General features: G+C 39.7%; 1 protein-coding gene across 1 annotated transcript; it reads right to left on the reverse strand.

Moving 5' to 3' along the window:
- Window positions 1-8682: 8682 nt before the first annotated feature.
- Window positions 8683-13881, reverse strand: LOC145667612 (uncharacterized). The gene is made up of 2 exons (XM_081735076.1): window positions 11043-13881; window positions 8683-10931 (listed from the first exon to the last, which is right to left on the reverse strand). The coding sequence occupies exons 1-2, from the start codon at window positions 13879-13881 to the stop codon at window positions 8683-8685; spliced, it is 5088 nt and encodes a 1695-aa protein (XP_081591202.1).
- Window positions 13882-17791: the final 3910 nt, after the last annotated feature.

Raw genomic sequence — 17791 nt, forward strand, 5'->3', positions numbered from 1 at the left:
GGTTGTGATCGTATGTGCGGTTGTCGGAAAGCAGGAATTGTGGGCTCTAATCCATGTCAGTGTCGAGGAATTGAATATATGAATGCACAACGACATGATGAAGACCATGGAGATGGACGAAATAACAATGATAATCTCATTGATTTCTAATAAAGTAAGTCTGAATGGACTAGTTACAAAAAATGTTCTTAAAGCGTATACTGAAGTCTAATGTAACCATTAAGTTTTTTTTTTTTTTAAATACTAGTAGGAAAGTTGCATTCTAGTTATAAACAAGATATTTAAAAAAAATACATTCAAATGAGTTTAGAGTGATTTTAAGTGTGTGAATTACGGATTCCCCATGCAGAGGAGACTACCAATTTCTGCTACTTTCTAATACTGTCAATAAATATTTTATGTGCTATATTTACGTGGTATAAAACTATGCGTCATAAAACTTACTCCATTGGGAAAGTGTAAGGCATTTTAAAAGTAAATTAAAAATTATGATTGTGCAAACGGTGGTGAAGTTTTGTTAACACGATAATTGTTAGTGTTGCAAATTTTAAACAATTTATATGAAAATCACGTTTTGTCCCAATTGGATTTTGTGCTTCTTCCACAGATCGAGCTTGATTAGTATAAGTGTTACCACGTTCGAATTTACGTTTATTAAGATTTCCGATAATATATAACTCTTGGTCCTATAGTGGGGTGGGGTGACACTGAACAATTTCGTGGTAATTTATCTTATAAGCAAACGGTTCGCAACGAATGGAAGAAACTTTACATGGAATCGAAACCCCAATATGTTGTTCAACACTCGGTGCAAGCAATGCGCGATATCTGGTATAGAATAGATGCTACGTGCGTGGAAATGAACACGTGTGTTGTGTTCAGAGTCACCCACGATCGGGAGGTGAAACTGAACAAGGAGGGGTGACACTGAACATTAAAAAAGGCACTAAAATATGCAGAAATACTAAACGTACTGTATATATTTTAGGGAAGAATAATCTGCATGTGTGATCTGTTCAATAAAAACAAAGGAAGAGATTTACTAAAGTCAAAACAGTGTATTAAAACTCCTTGGGGAACGTAGACCCCGTAGAACTGACATGTGCTCACGCACTGGTTCTGCATCGTCCACAGATTCAAAGTACATTGTAACCAGTGCTCACACAGACTATGCGGTACCAACGACTGCATCTTGAACATTGGATCCAGTTACCTATTGCAGATAACCCAGGACAGAGAAATGAAAGCGCTTGCAGCATTACATCACGTAATTAACGAAACATTTTCTCCTTTCTCGGCTCATGTCACAAACACTGCGAACAACCTTTGTTTGCCACAACACGCTTTGGTTTATTGTTGAAAGAAAGGTCAGTCTCTTCCACGTTGTAGATGTATTCCGGAGAGTTGACCAAGCCAGTGCCTTACGGTTTGATGCAGGAGATCAAAATATTATGTGACAACTTCCTTGCTGAAACCATTTGCTCTTGTAAGAGATAGCTGTTTCAGCGTTCGTAATAATAATTCAGGGTTTCGTTTGAGAAACAATCGAAGCCAATCTTTTCCCGCCGATCAAGTCTTCCTGTCGAAAAGATGTTTCCGTGCATTCTTTTCAGCGTAGTCAAATGCGGCTTTTCGTACATTTTGCGATGTTATAGGGAAAGCTTTCCGTGCCACCTTGAGCAACAAGTTTTCCATTTCGTCTTCCTCTTCTTTCCCAAACACGGACTGACCTCCTTGTGACCTCCTACTGACAGATTTCAACCGCAAGTGTAACGTGCCCTTGCTTATCTCGTATTTCTCGGCAACCTGCCAGAGGGACAGTTTTTTTTTTTAATTTCCTCGAAGGCTTGCGCCATTGTTTGCTCATTCCACCGTTCGTATTTTGTGCCATTCTTTACTCTCTTGTAGTCTCTGGGCAGCTGTAATGAAACATGAAACTCTGAAAGGCACTGTATACAAATTGTACAGTAAAAACATCATAACAGCAATACAAAGCTGTGTTCAGTGTCACCCCATCAAATCTGTTCAGAGTAGCCCCACAACCCAGGTTGTCAGTTAAGTGTTCGTAATTTTTCACAGATGGCAGCACCAGTCACCATGTAGCAGTCAGGCATGACTAAATCCCCGCCAAACTTCCATGCATCAACAAAGTAGTTCTGTGCTGTCTCTAATAGAAATTACACACTATATACACAAGGTCTCAAACTACAGTATGGCTATTTTATTACTTGATCCTTACATTTGTGTTTGTCTCTTTCGCTTTCCTCTCCAAAACAAACGTGAGTTCCTCATGTCGCACGAATATTTAGTTCACCACATAAACGTCTTCCAATTCCACCACTTTCTACCAAACTCAAGGTGGTGGTTTTTGGAAACAAATGACAAACGTTAATATGTTCAGAGTCGCCCGCCGTTCAGAGTCCCCCCACCCCACTCTATGTAATGACAGATCACTAGAGCTGTGAAAGTGGAAAGTAATATAGGTTATCATTTTTTTCTCTGCTTGTATTGCACCGATTTGTGTTGTTATTGGCTATGTTTGAGATAAATATTAAGGACATGTATTGGTGTTGTTTTGTTGATGTGCAATAACAGTCAATGTTGCAAACTTCCCATGAGTTCTGTAAAAAATAAAAAATGCTGTTTTCTTCATCATCTTCTTCTAGAAATTTAGCACGATGGTTATATATGTTATTTACTTATGTTCTCTGTCTTTCAAGCTTTCCAACCATATAGGATTCATGGATTTGTGATAATTAGAACGGTGACTAGAATAAACGTAAAGGGTGACAATTTCCATAAATTCCTTGTCGTGTAAAGGTGGCGGCCAATTTTCAAAATTGCGGGAAAAGCTACAGTGGGATTTTAGGGGACTTTTAGTATGTTATTCCTGACACATCCCCCTACTTCCATACCAATTTTCAGCTTGTTACTCATTTGTTCCTTTGTTAGCAGAAAAATGAGCTATCTTTACTGGACTAAAAAGGAAGAATAGAGTATTATGGACATTACCTGCATGCCGCTGACTGTATTTACCAGAGGCGTTTTAGGGGGGTGGCTTCCGGGCTTAAGCCCCCCCCGAAATCTTACTTGGTATAGTAAAGTAAATGAAATATCTTGCAGAATTTTCACATTTCCAGGCAAAGCCGCCCCCCGAAAGTTAGCAAAGCCCTTCCCGAAACAAAATCATAAATACGCCACTGGTGTTTACCATCACTCTTGTAGCAGTAATTTTTGTTCTGAGCTTTGCATACTGCTACAGTTCCATAATAAGTAAGAGGCAAAAAACAGTACACTTTGGCCGACTCAGAAACAAAGATCCAGAGCAAGTATTCTTGAAAGTTTGATCTTATTTAGAAAATAATGACGATGAACAATTGACAGTTTCACACCTACAGAACGAAATGATGGAATTTCTGGAAAGAGAAAATTCAGAACCATTTGGAAAGAGTTACATCAAAGAAATGTTAAAACAAAAACATGACGAAAATATTTATTTCGTTCAAGGAGAACGTCTCCATGATATTGTGACAATGAGGGAAAATACAGCACAAATCTTACTTCAGCACTCTTGGAGAGAATGTAGAATTACAGAAAAGGGCTATCATCGAAACAGTATTTCGTCTTATTAAAAGTGATATTAGGTCCAGCAACTCCGTCTCTTGCAAATTAGTATTCAAATAAAACATTTTTGAAGCTAGAATCTACCCTTTTTTTCATGCCTGATTTCCTGTAAAAATTGTTAAATGGTAATTTTGTAGGTAAAATATAAAGTATGATGACCGGGAAATCATCATAGAAAGCTTTCGTCGGCATCTCTCGTTAGACAGATGTCTCAACTTTCTAATTGTCTCAGATCTAGAGGAAAACAGCACACAATTTGTGTTACTACTGAATGAAGAAAGTCGGATAAGCTGATCGAAATAAAGAAATTTATTGACACAAAAACGACAGTTTGGCCACAGGTCAGAAACAAGTTTGCTTTGGACAAACTATCAAAAAATGGTGCAGGTTGCCCGATCACTCATCAAAGCAGATTGCACAGGGTCTTGAATGATGCGCCTGCAAGCGGTGTCAGACTGTATCTCAATATTTGCTGCTGCTGGACACTATAACTACCCAAAATCAGCATATATCTATGTGCAAGAAATGAGTCAATTGCAAAGCCATATCCTGATGTACTGTATATCTGCATTTTTCAAGGGATTCCACGTGATTCGTCGCAGTAACCAGTTCAGGATTTAGTCCAGATCTAGTAATCGAGTAGACATTAATGAGATCCATAAAGAACAGTGGCGGATTGACCCACGGAAGTGGCATGACTGAAGAAATGCGTGCTTTATGGACAATGTCCGCACCAATCTCATCTCAATATTACGATGCCATGCAGGAATTCAATGGTATTACATACACAACCGCAGTCGTCAGCATCGAGAAAGAACATTGTCAAGGATTAAAAGAGATCACTGAGACTTGGAGAAGATCAAAGAAAATCTTGTAACCTGTACGCCATTCTCACCAGACCCTTCTTTGAGAAATATTGTTACTGGTGTAATTGTCAAAGAGAATGTCGATGTGCATAATTCAAAGATGGTCGGGAAAATATTATACGAAATATAGTTGGAAAACCAATTTTGATGTATCATTTAAAAGAAAAGACCAAGCAAAGACCCTTGCTAACGAGTCCAGCATTAGAATTGACAAAGACAGAACCACTATCCTGCTCTTCTCTATCAACGATTTTTGATTATGTCAAAAACTGGAGAACTTTCTTTAGAGGGTGTATGGAGCCATGAGCTCAGTCCATTTGCAGCAGCCATGTTTGACGCCAAATAAATCTTTCGTAATAGTGACAAAGCTCAACTGGCTCATGCGATTGCGGTGTATATTATTAAGCAATCGAAACAAGCTATCATGGATTTGGTTCCAGCAACTGAACATTATGTGTTAGGTGGTAGTTCACTTTTTCATCGGCTGCCTTGGAAAAAGAGCAAGAGTTGTGGTGGCATTGCGCGTTCATACGCAGAATGTACCATAAAACATTATGGTAAAGCAACTGTTATTTTTGATGGTTACGAAGCTGGTCCTTCCATCAAGGATAATACACATAATCGACGAGGCCAAATCACCCATTTCACTGTCAGTTTCAATGCAGCAACAGAGTTTGTAGGTAAAAAAGGTGATTTTCTTGCCACATCTAGCAACAAACAGGAATTTTTCACATGGTGGCATAAGAACTGCAGAGAAGGGGCTGGAATGTTATCAGTGCATCAAGAGATGCAGATGTAGACATCGTCAAAGCAGCTGTCAAGTCATCAGAGCAACATCCAACGACATTGACTACGGGTTATTCAGATTTACTCATCCTCCTTTATTATGCTCAGCTTGATAATAAAGGCCTATATTTTCGTTTGGACAAGTCCATACTTCGTAAGACATGTGACATAAATGAAATGAAACGTGTTCCGGGTGGTAATTCGCAATTGTTGTTCATTCATGCTTATACAGGATGTGATTCAACTTCGCACATATTTGGTGTAGACAAGAAGTCAGTATTCCAAAAATTCACAATTTCAATGCAGAGGACAGTAATGAAGAGGAGTCGCCCACCATCGCTAGTAGTCGGCCAGACAGAAATCAACGAAGATAGCCGACATTTTAGGACAAAAGACCACAGTACACCTCAAGAAGTATCAATTTCTCCTGGTTGATCAAAATACCATAGGCCCTAAGGCGCCTGGCCATTGGGAACCACCTTATCCCTCTCACGACACCTGGTCAATAGAGAGGTACCTTTCCTACAAGCCCTAAGACGCTCGGTCATTGGGTTCCTTTTACCTTTCACGATCCCCGGTCATAGAGAGGCACCTAATCAACAAACTCTCATCCCCTCTCACGACACCTGGTCACAGAGAGTAACCTCACCTACAAAGCCCTAAGACCCCTGGTCATTGGGTTCCTTCCTTATTCACCTACATATTAGAGAAAAACTTCTTATTGTAATATACTTTTATACTCAAGAAGATCTTTTGTAATAGAAAGGTGATTGGAAAGTCCAATCTCCCGTGTACCGTATTTTGCTCTACCCTATATAACAGAGAAAGTTTTACAATATTGAGTGAACACATTGGCTACGAATCCCTGGGTTCGTGAAGAAATCAGTGTACAATGAAGTTTTGTGAACAATTTTCCCTCGGTTTACGAACAATATTTTTTGGTACGAATACACACACACACGCGTGCGTACTCAAAATTCTACTCGCCGGCTAATAGTATTGCGCGATTGTGCCGTAATCATTATATGTCATACATTATATTTATTCAAACACCACTTTTTTGTCATTTATTGACCTTTTTGGTTTTCGTTTTGCTTCCATATGATACTGTTTTTCTAATTTAGTGTTACATATTTGTCTATAAAAAATAATGAAAAAGTTCTTTTTATTTAATATTCTTCACCATAGAAAAAACACTTAAAATCATTATGTACGGTATCACGTTCCTGTGGCTAGAACGGATTAATAGTATTTACATTAATTTTAATGCAAAAAGAAATCGATTTACGAACATTTCTGTCCACTAACAGCATCGGGGAATGGATTAAATTGGTAACCCAAGAATCCACTGAAATATTTCATTTCTTCATGTGTGAAAGGTTTCTCAATGTATGTATGTACAATAAGATCATAGAAGTGGACGCAAATTAAGCCTACTTTATAATTTAACTCTCAAAACAGGAGTTCCCAATAGGAAAGTAAAGCGCAGCTCATCATAAATAATTTTGCACATGACTGAAAAATATACACTGTACAACATTCGTTCTAAAAAATCAACCATCTCTTTCCAAAATGGTGGAAAGATTTGAGATTGAATATCAGCTGGAGGCAAGCACTAGATAAAAAAAGATTTTGAGTCCTAATTCACTAAAGCGCGATAATTATCACCAATTAAAGAATGTTTGCTCTTTTCTGCTTTATACTGATATTTGCTTCAGTTTTGATTTCAAAACCTACTGTTGACAATAGTCATTACAACGAAGAGTACATTTAAAGATTATTCACGGATAGAAATAGATAAGTGCTTATTAAAAACCAAAGTACAGTGTTCCACAAACGAGCGATGTGTGTACACAATGAAGAAATTCGGAAACGTGACTGGGTCTGTAAAAAATAAACGAATCAATTTAGTGGTGGTGGAACAAATTTAGTTCGGTTTACTCAAAGAAGAAACCAACCCTTCAGTGGTGTTTTTAATTTACAGGGTAGAAAGTAATCACAAAGGAGACAGGGCTGACGAGAATGTGGTAATATAGTAACATTTTTTGGGGATAAAAACTCACAATCACAGCTTTGTGTGCTAGAGGAATGAGGCGTTCTTGACAGTTTCTGTCATTTTGGAATTTCGTTAACTATTGGGTCGATGCATAAGTTCGTTCGGTTTTCTTTTGGGCTGGCAACAATGCAACGTGAAGCAATTATTTATCGTTATTCCGTTGTTTTACCGTAGTTTGGAGTTTGTGTGTTGTGAAGCACAGATTTTCTTGATGTGAACATATTATTATATATAGGATATTTCAGATAAACTAATATAGAATGTCAAGTTGAGAAAAGTGACCATTTCCGTTACCTTTTACTCTTCGAGTTTAACCGAGGATCCAGTGGAACAACCTAACCAAAACAATTTGTGCAGTGTACGGGAATGAAGCAGTAACTGAAAGAACAGCATAGGAAAGCTTCTCTTGACAATGGCTAACAGATTTCTTCCAGCCAAAACCAAAACAATTCTACAAGCGAGGCATAGAACTGCTAAATGAATGTTGGCAAAAGGTCATAGATAGTGGAAGTGAATACATTACTGAGTGATTGTGAGTTAATGTGAGTGACAGTAAAATGTATGCAATCGTAGAATGCTAATGTTATGTCTGTAATAAAATATAAGAACCGGACGAACTTCTGTGATTGTTATGTTTGGTATGTCTGGTTGATTAGCAATAGTTGGAGGACCACTGTTAATTTATAACAGAACTGTATTTCCATAGCAGGTTCATCCACGGATACGCGAGTTAAATAATGATCGCATTCGCATTCAATAGTAATTTAATTTATCATATATATAGTAAGTGGAATAACAAATATAAATCAATTAAAGAAACATATGATTGTAGATTAATAAAGTTAACTAAATAATAGTTAATAAAGCTAACTTGAATCTATTGTTTCACTTGATCGATTGTTTTTGTTTGTTTGTTTTATAATTGAAACACGAAATTGACGTGGTAAAAACACATTGTCTTGCACTATTGCACTTGAGTGCCAAATAATCATTTATGCTGATTGTTCTTGATACGCAATTGTTTGATAGATTGTTTGTCTATGTTAAATGCTAATTTCACGCACACACAAACACTCGCGCACTGACCATCTCTGCTCACTTCTGTGCCTCGCGACGAACCCTCTTCGCTCCGGCGAGGACACACACTTCTTCCCCCTTCTCCCTTCCTTAACGGTTGTCTTTGGGGTGAAAGTTGGAAACAGGGACTGTTTACAAAAAAATACATTCCAATGCCATCTTTGGGTCAAGAAAACACACTATTTTGGAAGGGAAATAAGAAAATACTAACATACTCCCCTCTCTTGGTCGGATAACGACCAACAAACAATGAGACACTTTCACACACAATTGTCACTGATGGGAAGAAACTGGGGAAGGTAATAGAACCAGTTTATTTACTGTACGTTTGTAGATGCCGGTTGCAGTTCGTACAGTAACAACTCTCACTAACGAGTCTTTTCCCAGATGCACTTCTTGAATTACACCTAAGCGCCATGACAAAGGAGGAATGTTTGCTTCCTTCAACAACACGATAGTACCTGGAGTTATATTGTTCCTTTGAAAATACCACTTGTTTCTCTGCTGGAGTCCGTTCAGGTATTCCTTCGACCACCGCTTCCAGATCACTTGAAAATATTTTTGTGTTTGATGCCAACGGTCTAGTCTGTTGTTAGGGAGGTCAGTTATGTCTGGCTCAGGGATAGAGGAGAGAGGTTGGCCTATTAGGAAATGACCAGGGGTTAAAATATCTGTATCGTTAGGGTCGTCGTTCATTTTTGTTATAGGACGAGAGTTGAGACACGCCTCAATTTGCGCTAAAAGCGTACAAAGTTCTTCAAAGGTCAATGTCGCGCCCTTTGTAGTTCTGACGAGATGATGCTTCATAGATTTCACTCCTGCCTCCCACAATCCCCCGAAGTGCGGAGATTGCGCCGGGATGAAATGCCATTGTATGCCTTCCGAAGATGTGAACTCCTCCACCCCTTTACGAAATGCGTCCTCTCGTAACATCTTGTATAGTTCTTTAAGCGCATTATTTGCACCCACAAATGTTTTGCCATTATCGCTGTAAATATTACTGCATTTGCCTCTTCTTGCTATGAATCTTCTCATGGCTGCAAGGAAAGATTCCGTTGTGAGGTCACTGACCGCTTCCAAATGTATGGCTCTTGTAGACATACAAACAAATACTGCTATATAACATTTTTTGAGCGATTTGCTTCTGAAAGTTGATTTAATGTTTATTGGCCCTGCATAATCGACCGCACAATTTAAAAACGCTGGTGCTGGCCGTACTCTATGAGACGGCAATTGTCCCATTTGTTGAGTTACAGGTGATGCCTTGAGACGAACACATGTCACACAATGATGAATAATTTTCTTTGCTAATTGACGACACTTCGGGATCCAGTATCGTTGACGCACAGGGAATACTAATAATTGTAACCCAGCGTGAAGATGCCTTTTATGCTCATTTTCCAAAATCAGTGTTGCCAGATGCGAATTTGAAGGAATAATGGCTGGATGCTTTCCTTCATAGGGAAGGTTACTGTTTTCTAACCTTCCACCCACTCGTAGCACTTGGTTCTCATCCAGTAGAGGGCACACATTTTTGAGAGGGCTACGTGCTGAGACTTGACGACCTGCACTGATGTCCTTGATTTCTTGCTTATACTCCCTTTGTTGCACTAATCTGATACACAGCTGTAGCGAATTGTTTAGTTCACTCGTTGATAGACTGCCTGTCTTTCGCTCGCTTCCCCTTCTTGCATTGTGTATGAAACGGCGACAGTAAGCTATCACTCGTACTAGCTTCGTTAGTCCGGAAAACTTGCTGATGACGTCATCCTGAGGCTCTTGTGTAGTCAAAGCTACAACTGTTTTTTCTCTTGCTTCGGGAGCGTCTTGAATGCTGTATTTCTTTCTTGAAGAAGGCCATGTGTCTTTGGGCTGTGACAACCATGGAGGCCCCTCCCGCCAGATCTTTCGGTCCTGAATGGAAGCAGGTTCGACACCACGAGAGATCATATCCGCTGGGTTGTCTGCTGATTTGCAGTGTTGCCAGTCGCTGATTTGAGTCATGTCCTGTATTTGGGCAACTCTGTTTGCAACAAACGGTTTCCATCTTGTGGGCGGTGACGATAACCAAGCAAGCACAATTTGTGAATCAGACCACAAATAAATGTTGTCTATCTTGAACTGTAGAACAGGTAGAATTTTATGAAGTAAAGTTGCGAGTACCAATGCTGCACACAATTCTAGACGGGCTAATGTGATTTTCTTTAGTGGTGCTACTCGTGATTTCGCACACAGCAATTGTGTTTTTGTTTGACCATTTTGATTCGTTGATCGTACGTAAATACATGCTCCATAAGCTGATTCGCTGCTGTCTGCAAACCCACATAGTTCAATACTGATTGGTTCTCCTTCCACTAAAACGAAACGATCTACTTGAATATCCTTAATGAATGCTAATTGCTGCTGCAAGTGTTGCCATCTTGCGTGAAGTTCCGGCGGTAGTTCATCATCCCATGTGATTGGTTCTAACCACAATCTTTGCAGAAAACACTTGTATGTGATTACTACTGGGCTTATCAAACCTAGTGGATCAAAGGTAGTCGCTACCACAGATGCCACCTGTCGCTTGGTGATGCTACTTGAATTTTCAATGATGGCTGCTGGCCGATGTTAAATGAAAAATTTGTCCTTGCCTGGATGCCAGGATAGACCTAATGTGTTGACGCCCTCCACATCTTGAAACTGGACGGGAAATTCAACTTCTCGATTTTCTGGCAGAATGGCTTCCAACAAAGCTGCACTATTTGAACACCATTTTCGTAAGTTGAATCCTCCCCCTTGAAGCAAAGAAATGAGTTCTGTTTGTAGCCTTAAGGCCTCCTCTGTGCTGCTCGCACCACTTGCGAGATCGTCCATGAAAAAATCTTCTTTTAATATTTTCGATGCCTGAGGGAACAGATGTGATTTCTCTTCCGCCAGCTGTTGTAAGCATCTTGTAGCTAAAAATGATGACGAAGCCATGCCATAGGTTACGGTATGAAGCTCGAATGTTCGAATTGGTTCTTCAGGTGATCTTCTCCATAGAATACGTTGCAATGATGTGTCATCGTGATGTACTCTAATGGCGCGGTACATTTTCTCTATGTCAGCCGTAAACACTATAGGGTGGGCACGAAATCGCAATACAATGTAGAACAGATCTTGCTGCAACGGAGGACCCACCATGAGAATGTCATTTAGTGACTTGCCACTTGTAGATTTAGCTGATGCATCGAACACTACACGAACCTTCGTTGTGGTACTGCTGGGTTTGAACACGGCGTGATGTGGTAGGTAAAATGCTGCTCCTTTGTTTTCTTCTCGTAACTTCGATTCTTGAATTTCTTTCATGTGTCCCAATTGTTCGTATTCATCAAGAAAATTTACATATGCCGTCCGTAGCTCGGGTTGACGATGTAGTTTCCGCTCCAGTTGTTGTAGCCTAACTGTTGCTTGTTGTAATGAGTCACCAAGTACAGATCGGTCTTCACGTAATGGCAAACGAACCACAAATTTGCCTGTCTCGTCTCGCACAAAATTTTTCTGGAAATGCGTTTCACATGCTGACTCTTCGGCGGTCCGAGGGTTGGTGAACACTTCTTCCAGCTCCCAAAAACGACGTAGTTGATTGTGAAGATTGTCTTCGGTTCTGGTGAAGAATGACGTCACTGGACTGTTTCTGTGGCATTCTGATGGGATGCTTCCTGCGATGACCCAACCCAGCTGTGTGTCTTGTAGCACCGGAAGCTCTTCTCCCAGCAACTTCCGTTCCGCTTTGAGTATCCTGAAGAATACTTCCGCACCCAACAACAAGTCGACCTTCCCTGGAACGTTAAAAGTGGGATCCGCCAGTGCTATATTCTTCGGGATTTTCCAATTTTTGCAGTCCACTCTTTCCGCCGGTAAATTTCCAGTGATGCGTGGCAACACTGAACAACTGATGTTTGCCTGATATGACGTCACCATAGACTGTAGTGCGATGTCAACACAAAACCGTGCTTCTGACGCAGCATCGTTTATGCCTTGAATGGGCATGTGTCTTCTATGCTTCTTGAGACGCAGACGCTGGACCAATGTCTCCGAAATGAAGTGGCTCTGGGATGCGCTGTCCAGAAGGCCCCGACATGTAATCCACTGTCCACTGCTGTCCTTCACCTTCACCATGGCCGTGGAGAGTAACACCTGTGACGTATGCAACCCTTTAAGCGTGCAATATGAACCTTGAACATTATCTTGCTCCTCTTGGTCTCCATTGGGCGTGTTGCTGCTTCTGTTATTCTCTGCCTTTCTTCCCTCTGAAGAAGATGACTCGCTTGATTGTTTATTATAATGCAACAATGTATTGTGCTTCTTGCCGCATTTTTTGCACGAACTTGATTTGCATTCGCTTGCTCGATGATTTACTCGCAAACAGTTAATACAGAGATTATTCTTGCGAACACACTCACTCTTTTGTTTGTCACTCGCTTTAATAAATGATTGGCATGCAAATATAGGATGAGCTTCCTTGCAAAACTGGCATGCACGAGAAACTGTGGACACATACGCCTTCGTATGATTGCCCTTAACACCCTTTGTTTGAGGTTGATGTACTCTTGCCCCCTTTACTTCACTTGTGTTCGCAGTCATTGTTTCCAACCCTTGACATCTTTTCTCCAAAAATGACAGGAATTCGGCAAGCGTGGGAAATGGTGTTTCAGTTTTGCGTAGCTCCCATGCTTTTCTACTGCTACTGTCTAATCTTGACACAAAATGTTGGATAAGAATGATGTCTAATAGCTGACCATCTGTTTTGAGCGCTTGTAATGCGTTCATGTTGCTTGCCGCGGTGTTTACAAATTCCCTGAGTTCTGCTGCATTTTCTTTTTGCACCTGACGAATGTTAAGAATCTCTTGAATGTACGATGCAGCTATTAGCGGTTTATTTGAGTACCTGTCTGACAGTAATTTCCATGCTACAGTATAATTTGCTTCCGTGATGGGCAGATTTTGTACTAATTTTAGCGCTTCCCCTTTCAAAGATGATCTCAAATACTGCAATTTTTGAATAGCGGCAATGTCTTTATTATTGTGTATGAGTGATCTGAATGTGTCTTCATAGGGAAGCCACTGTTTGTAATCCCCGTCAAAGTGAGGAATCTCAATCGCGGGCAACTTTATTTGTGTGTGTGTATTAGCTCTTGATGCGTCATGACTTGAAGACTGATTCTTGTGTTCCTGTTTCGACAGAAGCGTTTGTAATTGTGCCTTTACCCCAAAATACAAGTTTTCGATTTCTACCCCTGCGTTGTCGGTATCATCCTCTTGCTCGATTTCAATGGCATCTTGTATTTCTTGCAGTTTTAACCACACCCTGTCCAGATGCTCCATTCGTGCTTTAATGTCTTCTACATTTTGTTGGGCTTCATCAAATTCATTTATAAATGTCTGTATGCGCGAAATTTTCCCTTTGTACGCAGCGCGTTGGCGTATCAGGCGTTGTGTCTCACTCATTTCTAAATTTGATTTAACAAACAAGGAAAATACAGGACGAGCCAGATAAATACTTACTGACCTTTGGTTGTAAAGCTGCTGCCTGGATGCTGCTCTGCTGCTGCAATCCTGGACCTCTTCTCTCCGATCCGGGTGTGATGTGGCACCACTGCACTGACACTGACGCGCGGGAAATGCTCTACCCGACGCTCACGTACGCCGCCATATTGTTTTTTCTAATGCACTGAATTAATTTGTCCACTAAACTGTCAACACACTAACTAGTTCTAGCTCCACTCGCGTATCCGGCCCTGGTAGGACCAATGATTGTTATGTTTGGTATGTCTGGTTGATTAGCAATAGTTGGAGGACCACTGTTAATTTATAACAGAACTGTATTTCCATAGCAGGTTCATCCACGGATACGCGAGTTGAATAATGATCGCATTCGCATTCAATAGTAATTTAATTTATCATATATATAGTAAGTGGAATAACAAATATAAATCAATTAAAGAAACATATGATTGTAGATTAATAAAGTTAACTAAATAATAGTTAATAAGGCTAACTTGAATCTATTGTTTCACTTGATCGATTGTTTTTGTTTGTTTGTTTTATAATTGAAACACGAAGTTGACGTGGTAAAAACACATTGTCTTGCACTATTGCACTTGAGTGCCAAATAATCATTTATGCTGATTGTTCTTGATACGCAATTGTTTGATAGATTGTTTGTCTATGTTAAATGCTAATTTCACGCACACACAAACACTCGCGCACTGACCATCTCTGCTCACTTCTGTGCCTCGCGACGAACCCTCTTCGCTCCGGCGAGGACACACACTTCTTCCCCCTTCTCCCTTCCTTAACGGTTGTCTTTGGGGTGAAAGTTGGAAACAGGGACTGTTTACAAAAAAATACATTCCAATGCCATCTTTGGGTCAAGAAAACACACTATTTTGGAAGGGTAATAAGAAAATACTAACATTCTGCATCGACCAAATATTACAACTCTTCTACGAGACCTGCTTGCACCTGGGCTCTCGTCATTTCCCCACAGACCCCTGCAAATACAGAGCGTTTTAAGCCATTCAGACACACAACAACGAGAAAGGCAATTCGTTTCCATAAACCATTTTCATCATCTCAAAATTTTCCGTTGGAGTCTTCAGTATGTGCATGGAAATTGATGATTACTCTTTGTTGATTGTTGAAACGTTCACGAAGTATCACAATACCAGTCTATAGTTAGCCGCATCATGGGCTATTCTAGCGACCAGCCGAACTGGAAATTTCTGCAGGTTTTCGTAAGGTCACACGCAAAATTCTCCACCATGAAAAGCTTACGTGCTAGAACTAACGTCACAAACAAAAAGTCTCATTTCCTTATTGCCGCGCTGTGTATATATTGATTCTTTATTTCGTGTATCACGATCAATTAATGGAAGCAAAATAATTTTATAACCTTCGAGGCCCTTTAAATGGTTTTCTGCGCTGAGAAAAGTCCGTTATCCGGACAGTGATATAGACTATTGTATAAATATACGGAATTCATATGTTTACTACGGAAATTTGTATGGAGTATAGGTTATCCATATACTACATACGTACTACGTCTTCTCCCGCTTACATGTTACATCATGCCACTGCAGAACGTCTGACATCTAACCGTCTTCCATATATTACATACGTCACCTATATGTTACATACGTTCATCTGTATGTGAGATCCTTACAGCTTGAAGACAGTTCTTTGATTCATACGGAAAGTACGTTTAAACGGAACATTTATACGGCAAGTATTATAAAACATACGTTTTCAGTTATACGTTTGTTGCAGGTGTTACATATACTTTTACATTAAGTCCAAAAACTACAGGATTTACGCATGTACGCTACGTTTTTACGTATTATACATATGTTTTTTTTTCTGTGTGTGAAACCGAGACATTATGATGTCCGTATAAACTTTGTTGGGACTCCAGTACATAACATGAAATATGAAATGAAATGAAATCGTTGAATTTTACTTCCCACTATTTCACCGTGTAGATCAAAGGATATGATGAAGATAAGAATAAATGAAATGGTAAAATGATGAAAGTGAGAGAAAATGGAAAGCCTCGAAAAAAACCACGCACATGGTATTTGTCCCCACAAAGTCCATTTTGCGCGAGCTGGGATCGACCTAGGAAATCAACGCCACAGATGTGAACACTCTGCTATTGAGTCACCGTGGTCCCACATGAAAACCAGTAAACCGCGACGTTTCGGTCAGATCTTCGAATCCATCATTTGATGTGATGCGATTTTGAGTTTAGTGTTCCTTTTAGTAGCGAGATTGTATGTGACATGGAATAAAGCTTAATGTGGGATTTGAACCACATGGACTCCTCCCGGGAAGCGTAGCTGGGTCTCCCACGCCAAAGTCGCGTACACTAACCACTTAGCCAAGAGGAAGCTCTCAATTCATCGTTTGAAAACACTTTATCGAAGGAAAGAGTCGAAATCTAAACGACTGGAAAAAATCAGCAGGAGCTGTAAACCATTGACTGTAAATCATTGACTGCTGTAAACCATTGACTTTTGCTGTAAACCATTGCTGTAAACTATTGACTTTTAAATGCTTATAATGTACTGTCGCCCACCATCTATTGCACCTGATCTCATTATTGCACATTTTTGTTTCCACTAACAGGGCTCCAGCGTTTAAACCGCTCTGAATAGCCTCAGACAGAAGACTTGTCGAATTTAACATTTATCCCCTTCTGTTATGTTGGTTATATTTCAACTTTCACATCATCTCATTTCTCATAATGAAGTATATATTGAATAGAACAATAAAGGTATACATCTCATACTTCATTTGCAGTAAACCTAATACTCCCAAAATAGATGTCACTGGTCCAAGAGAAGGGCAGGCCAGGAGTTACCTTCTGCGGCCGCAGTACTGTATTGAACGAAATTGTACTTAAAAAAGAACCGTTGTTCCGGTCTTCTAATCGATATCAATTGAAAACTTCATTTCGTTTATACGATTTTGTCTTAAATGATAGAGAAATCATATTTTTTAAACTTTCGGAAAAAAAGGTGCAGGTATTGGGTACCGTCATAGAAAACACGATACATACAGTCTAAACTGTACGCACAGAGAAAAATCGTACATGGCATACGTAAAAAGTACGTATGTTATATGCGTAAGTCCTGTAGTTTTTGGACTTAACGTACAACCGTATAACTGAAAACATACTTTCCGTATAAGTGTTCTGTCTATACGTAGTTTCCGTTTGAAGCAAAGAAATGTATATAGGCAGACAGGATCTCACATACAGATGGACGTAAATAGCATATAACTGACGTTAGTAACATACGAATACGTATGTAATATACGGAAGACTGTTAGATGTCAGACATTCTGGAGCGGCATGATGTAACATCTAAGCGGGAAAAAGGGCAGTACGTATGTAGCATCTTGAACAACATATGCTCCTTACAATTTTCCGTAGTAAACATAAGAGTTCCGTATATTTGTACAATATACCGCTGTCCAGATAACGGATTTTTCTCAGTGTGAAATGCAATAGAACCGCTCCAGTTGTCTAACTCGAAGGACTTCCCAGATATAAATATTGAACCATTTTTCTCCCTTAGAACATATATAAAAAAAACTTAAAATAATAAACCTGGGATCTCTTTCTTACGGTAAGCTAGGAGTATACCAAGCGAATGCACAGTGGTCCAGGAACCCAACAAACCTGGCTAAAACTGATTTTTCAAACACGCAGATGGAATGTGTGCTACATAGTTTTGAGAAACCAAATATCTGGGGAGTACAAAATACCTGCCATGGACATCTTTCAGCCATCCAGTTGACATCCAGAAAAATCTAAATTGTACCAATGTATGCTAGTGATTTGTCGTATTTTGCA

This window comes from Thermobia domestica, chromosome 13, assembly GCF_964235325.1.
Source record: "Thermobia domestica chromosome 13, izTheDome1.hap1.1, whole genome shotgun sequence".
Lineage (NCBI taxonomy): Eukaryota > Metazoa > Arthropoda > Insecta > Zygentoma > Lepismatidae > Thermobia > Thermobia domestica.

Bases quoted from the DNA above. Each gene is read 5' to 3' on its own strand.
- LOC145667612 (XM_081735076.1), bottom strand. From the start codon at position 13,881: ATGAGTGAGACACAACGCCTGATACGCCAACGCGCTGCGTACAAAGGG. The intron at 10,932-11,042 runs GCAAGGACAAAT...TTGATCCACTAG, and splicing joins AGGTCTATCCTGGCATCCAG to GTTTGATAAGCCCAGTAGTA.